The sequence below is a fragment of the Lingula anatina genome, chromosome 7 (genome assembly GCF_051362555.1).
Source record: "Lingula anatina isolate TDL-2025a chromosome 7, LinAna3.0, whole genome shotgun sequence".
NCBI classification, from domain to species: Eukaryota; Metazoa; Brachiopoda; class Lingulata; order Lingulida; family Lingulidae; genus Lingula; species Lingula anatina.
The window spans coordinates 18,401,009-18,407,008 of NC_141773.1; the positions used below are offsets into that span (position 1 = coordinate 18,401,009).

Consider the following 6,000-nt stretch of genomic DNA (forward strand, 5'->3'; position numbering starts at 1 on the left):
ATTTATATCATTGTTTTTATCTAATCGCAAACTAAATGAGTGTCTTTTGTAAGGGGTCAAAAAGCAAACTGCGGGAGCCTGGAAAACCCCCATTTCTTTAAAGCCGCATTGCTTATAAAACCGTCGAGCGCCAAAGTGGAATTCTGTTGTTGTCAGGACTATTTCTTTATAGTCATTTTTCTTGCAGAAATCCACTGCCTTGTCAACGAGTGTCTTCCCAACTCCAAGTCGTCTAAAATCTGGCTGTATGGACAGTCTTTTCAACTCTGCCACGCACTCACTATTCTTATCAACAGCAACAGAACCAATGACGCCTCCGTCGTATTCCGCCACCCAAAACCGTGTCTTACGCCTGTTATAATGCTCGAATAGATTGACTTTCTCCTCCTTATATGTCCCTTCATAGACCCGGCGTTCCAATTGAACAAAGGTATAAATACCTCCAGTCCACAGGATGATCGTGGCAAGCGTAGCCACTAATGGCGTTTCGGTCAGAGCCCAGAGCAAGACCCAAGTCGCAATTGAGGCACTGATGGAGCATCGTCGCAGCAGTGCTCTTCTAAATACCCTCCAAAACACCAAATTGTTTCTATTGTTCATCACCATCTCCCATATCAGTCTACATTCGTTTTTGTCTGGTGATACGGTCCGTATGATAAATTTGCCTCCATCCATGTCGCAGAATTAATAAGGCTGAATCAGAGCGTGGAATAAGCGTGAACCTCTTTCTCTTAAACCATTCTCCTTTCAGTCCTTTAACGACAGGATATATACTGATTATTCTAGTACAGGAAACGCCTCTTGAACGCTAAACCAAGATTCTGTCCACGGCAAAAATCCGCCTTGCACCCCAAGAAAAAGAGCACACGGGGACAACCAATCAAACAGACCTTACAAGTATGTTGTTGACACCTGAGGTAGTCCATAGCTGTTACTTAAGGTCATAACGCACCTGGCTTCCAAACTACTGACCATATATTTTTTTCGGTTGTTTGTACCGGTCCACAAACTGACAGGCTACAAATTTCTCTTTGTCACATTCTGCTTACTGCCTACGACTAACCTACTGGAGCAATACCATTCAGAATGCATTGTGAGGGACAAACACGCCTCCACTTGGTTTCAACGTATTGAAATAATCCCCAGCTTCTCTAAGTCCATAAGGTCTGACCGGAAAATACTTCTAGAAATGCAGGGGCGGATTTAGGCCGTCTTCTGGGTCTTCCGGAAGACGGTCAGATTTTCAAGTTTACATTGACGGGTATCTATTTTTTTCTGTCGGAAGACGGTCAAATATGGAGGTTGGATCAACAAAGATAATTTGGAAGACTGTCAGAAAATATCTCTGGATCCGCCCCTGAAATGAGCATGCTTTTCCATTTTTGCGAGTGTGAAACACTGGGAGTGTTATTATGAATTCCAAATGTCCCAAAGTAATTACTTTTGGGTCCGTTAACTTCATTTTCCTTGCCAATATGTCACAATTTGAATATTTAGACTGGAACGTTTTACCTATCAATGAAGGGCGGACTTACTGTTCCACGGACCTTCAGTTTCGTTACACCGGCAATATAAGCCTTCGTAATGGCAAGAAGGTATAAATTGTTCCGAAAGGAAAAAGAGATGCTTTTTACAGACGACTTACCAAAAAATAAATAAATAAATAAAATAAAATAAATAAATGAATAAATAAATAAAAAGGGCACATTTAGTGTGGTTAACGGCCTTCGATATTTATTATTTTAGCTTTTTTAAAACAAAATCTATAAACATACTTAGACTCGCGATTTTGGAAATGGTTTGAAACGATATCAAGGGACACCTAATAGACTATCTGTATTATACGCAACGCCAGGAGGAAGCATGTTAGTCTGAATCTGCTTGCATTCAGCAAGAGCCCCGTGGAATTTGTAGTGCACAGTAGATAGGTCGACATAACTTATTCTGAACGGCCTGAAAGACTTGTGGAAAAAATCATAACATGAGCATAGCGAAAAGGGTGAGGAAAGTTGGGTTCTTCACAATTATGGCAGGAGAGGCAACCGAGTGTATTGGGTACCTTAGCAACAACTCGTGCTACGCTACCCTTTCACTGTACGTGTCTGTCAAACTTTGAAAGATTATAATAATGAAGATAATGATAAATGGTAATTGTATTTATATATCTGTGGCGGGATTTGGAGGCCTGTCAGAAAACGTGCCTGGATTCGCTCCTGCAGGAATGCATTTACGCCTATAGAACTCCTTGTTTAACCAATAGTTTAGCGTATCTTTGCGTCTTTTCTGTTAGGATGTTTACTTCTTTGCTCAGATTCATAATTTTGTCGTCTGCCTCACTCAGCGTGTGTTTCAAGTTGTTAATTTCGCTCTCTTGCTTCATCACGTGCTCGTCACGTTGTCTTATCGTCTGCTTGAGTCCTTGAACCGTGACGTCCTTGTCCTCGTCTATGCACTGCCCCAGCTCTACGACCTGTAATAGTATAAGTTTTGTACTGCTTTTACATACTGTCAAATAAAGAATATGAGCGTCTAGTAATTTCCAAAGTTATTGCAGACACTTCCTTTAAGTCACAATAATATTTTTATATCTTTATATCAATTGCATATATTTTTATATCAAATGCAATGTAAATACACAAAAGCAAAGACCTGGGCAAATCCCTAACTTCGTGTAAGAAAAATTAGGAAATGCTAAAAACATGTAATGGTGGATAAGTGCAAATTTGACCCAAGTGTACCATTAAAGTAGGCCTTACGTGTATTTCTGGCATTTTTGCTTTGCGTAAAAATGCCATTGTGAGAAGGGGTTGTCTCTTCAAATTACCTGTTGCTCCACCAACTTCAAGGCCTGAGAAAGCTCTGCATTTCCAGTACTTAGCTGACTGTTAGCGTCTCTCATGGTCTTTAATTTTTGCACCATTCTGTTGTGCTGTTCCCGCAGGTGGGTGTTCTCTCTGTCGTACTCGGTTCCTAGTCGATAAAGATCCGTATTCTGCTCTTCGAGTCTGCCTACTTGAGTCTTGAGATGGTCCACATCTTGTTCCAGGCCTATGACTTTCCGCTCCTGGCTTTCTATCTGCTCAAGGAGGCGGTTGTTTTGGTCTGTCAGTCGTTCCTTTTCCTTTTCTAGACCCTGGTTAGAAAAATGGATCAATTTGTGAAAACAGTCATGAAGGCTTGTGTATTTTCTTGTCAGTTTTTTTTTTTTTTTTTTTTTTTTTTTTGGCTGCTGTTGTCAACGCCGTGTGCACGTGTGTGTAAGTAATAAGGAAAGTGAGAGAAAGGGGGGGAAGCAACGAGCTTTTAAAGATTTTTTGTACGCCCTGGAAAATGTTCTTAAGTCACATTAAAGCCTAAATATCTTATAAAGCTAACCACCTTCCCCGCTTCAGCATGAAGCAAGCATTTGTGAAAAGAAAAAAATGTTTTTTTTTTTCAAAAAAAATTATACTTGGTGCGACAACCCCGTATAGAATACCTTTAAGATTTTTTTTTTTTTTTTTTTTTTTTGTGATTACTTTTTTTCCCTTTTCTTGATTCCATTGTATGCAAATATTTGTTTCATTACAAGCCAAAATGTATTCAACCAACTTTGAAGATTACTTTTTTTTTACACAAGCTGTGGACATCAAATAATAATGAATTAAAATAACAATTAATTCCAATCTTTTGCATATAACTTACAATTTTCCATTTTAACAGGCCCTCATAAGTTTTTTTCATTTTCTTCTTTTCGTCTTTCATTTCATCTACAGTTTCCCTCAGTTCACTAGCCTCGTATTCTAATTCATCATACTTCGTCTGCAACTTTTGATAATCTCCCTCTTTAACGGTCATTTTAAAAGTCCATTCTTTTATTTGAACTTTCTTTTCTTTGACCTCAGAGTTGCTCTCTGCGAGGCGGCGCCTCGTGTCAAGAAAATCCGAGGCCAGAATGTTCAGTTTTGCCGCCTTTTTGTCTACGTCTTGTACAATGACATCAAGGTCGCGGTCCTCTTGGGACTCTTTAACGTGTTCTGTCATTATCATTCTATCAATGGCTCGTTTCATCTCCTCATTGATGTAATCAAGGTTCTTTTTAGCAGCGTTTACTGTTTCCTGAAGGCTGGCCAGCTCTGTTGTCTTGTTCTGCAGAGTATTTTCTAGTGCTGCAATGGCGGATGACTTTTGTTCCCCCTCTACAGCCAGTAGTTGGGCACGTTCGCGGAGATCAGCGTCTTCGGCGTATTTCATTTGGTAATCTAACACCGTAGCTCTCAACTGTGAAAAGTAATAAAAATAAATGATAATTTTAAAGTGCCCTACTGTACTCATACCAAAGAGTTTACAGTTACCATCAAATACAGATGCAATATAACAACGTACACTACATAAAACCCCTATATGCACCATAGCTACTCTTTACTCCTCTCTACCAGGGCCACAGATTGATTTTGCATGAAATATTCACGGATATGATATAACTCTGGCTAATTCACGACACGATTTTCTACAGTCGATGTCTTTGACTAACCCATGACACAATTCCCTCTGGCTAAGAGAATTGTTTACAGTAGAGATCGAATATTGAGTTATGAATAAGCCAGAGATATATCCTTGAATATCTAGTGAAAAATCAATTTATGGCCCTGGTAGAAGGCACATCAGTACCAGAGCCCATTCGAAATGTTACAAAATTGGTTGAAAGTCCTTTAGCCGATTTTGTGACTACGAGACCAGCTTAATGGACCTCTGGTAGGGAATGCACCATAGCAAAGTTCAAATGGTGCCATTTGCTTCCACTCGTATCCCCATACCTCCTTGTTTCTTTCTCTAAGATTTCTGTTTTCTTTCACCAACCAGGTGGCGTCCCAGCCCTGAGCAGTACACGTCTGTGGCCTCATGGTCTCGCGCTTCATGCGCTTCACGTGCAGAGACTAAAAATATCGAAAAAAAAATAGAATCATAGCATGACGATTTGAAGACCAGAAATCTCGAGTGCGACGTCATGTTTTTTTTTTTTTTTTTTTTTTTTTTTTTTTTTTTTTTTGTAATCATTGCGCCTTGCAGATGATTTTTTTTTTTTTTTGTAATCATTGCGCCTTGCAGAAAATCGACAAGTTTAGGGTTTGGGCCTGATGAAATCTGCCCTTGGATCGCACTTGGACATTATAAGAGATAATTTTATGTCCAAGGATCGCAAAATAGTAGAAGATAAAGATGATTAGATCCATAGCCTATACGGATGTACAAAAAGACCTGTGACTGTGCTGCAGGTTAAAAAAATGAAACACGGATTTCATTCATATTCTTACACACCGTTCGCTTGTTTGCACAGATCAGTGTAGCGGTCCCTTCTCTTCCTGATATTAAGGACCATCGTCTTATAATTTACAGTGAGTTATCGTAAGAAGTCATAAATGGGCTATTCAAGACGTTAACATGATGTGGTATTGATCCTGACAGTGTCATGATCTTCTGTTCGTATGGTACTGCGATCACAATGAACCTTACCGTTGTCCTCAGTGCTCCTAGTGGTGCTTTCTCCCGAAGCACGTAGTCCTCCATTTCTGCGTGAATTTCACTAAAAGAATCTAGCCTTGTTAACGGTAATTAGCCAATTGACGCTGAAACACGACTGGGAACGTATTGGTTTTGGTTGGTGTCAAAACAACATATCCTGTGTATTTCTGTCGAATTTTATTTTGATACCTTGTAAGTCCACTAGGCCGCCAGCACTGCATAAAACACCATCTGTAGCCTGATGTGTCCATTTATGGCTTTGTTGCCAAATATGGAGTAGCCGTTGTTCGGATACTGTTGACCGTCTTTCTCTAAATGAAACTGTTAATAATCCAATTATTTAAAAAAGAATATAATGACAGATTAGGAGTCGCCAAAATTGCAGCCCGTATACTATCAGGGTGTTTGTTAAGAAGACATAGCGTTAGCAAGAAACAACTGCACTGCACACAAAAGAAAACACGTCTCAACTTAGCGAGAAACAGGCGTGTTTTTCAG

The 6,000-nt window shown here is 39.6% G+C and overlaps 1 protein-coding gene across 1 annotated transcript; it reads right to left on the bottom strand.

The window, feature by feature from the left end:
- Window positions 1-1,365: 1,365 nt before the first annotated feature.
- On the bottom strand, window positions 1,366-6,000 carry LOC147760829 (uncharacterized). The gene is made up of 5 exons (XM_087018562.1): window positions 5,494-6,000; window positions 4,797-4,916; window positions 3,685-4,260; window positions 2,825-3,133; window positions 1,366-2,470 (listed from the first exon to the last, which is right to left on the bottom strand). The coding sequence occupies exons 1-5, from the start codon at window positions 5,545-5,547 to the stop codon at window positions 2,234-2,236; spliced, it is 1,296 nt and encodes a 431-aa protein (XP_086874688.1). The 5' UTR covers window positions 5,548-6,000; the 3' UTR covers window positions 1,366-2,233.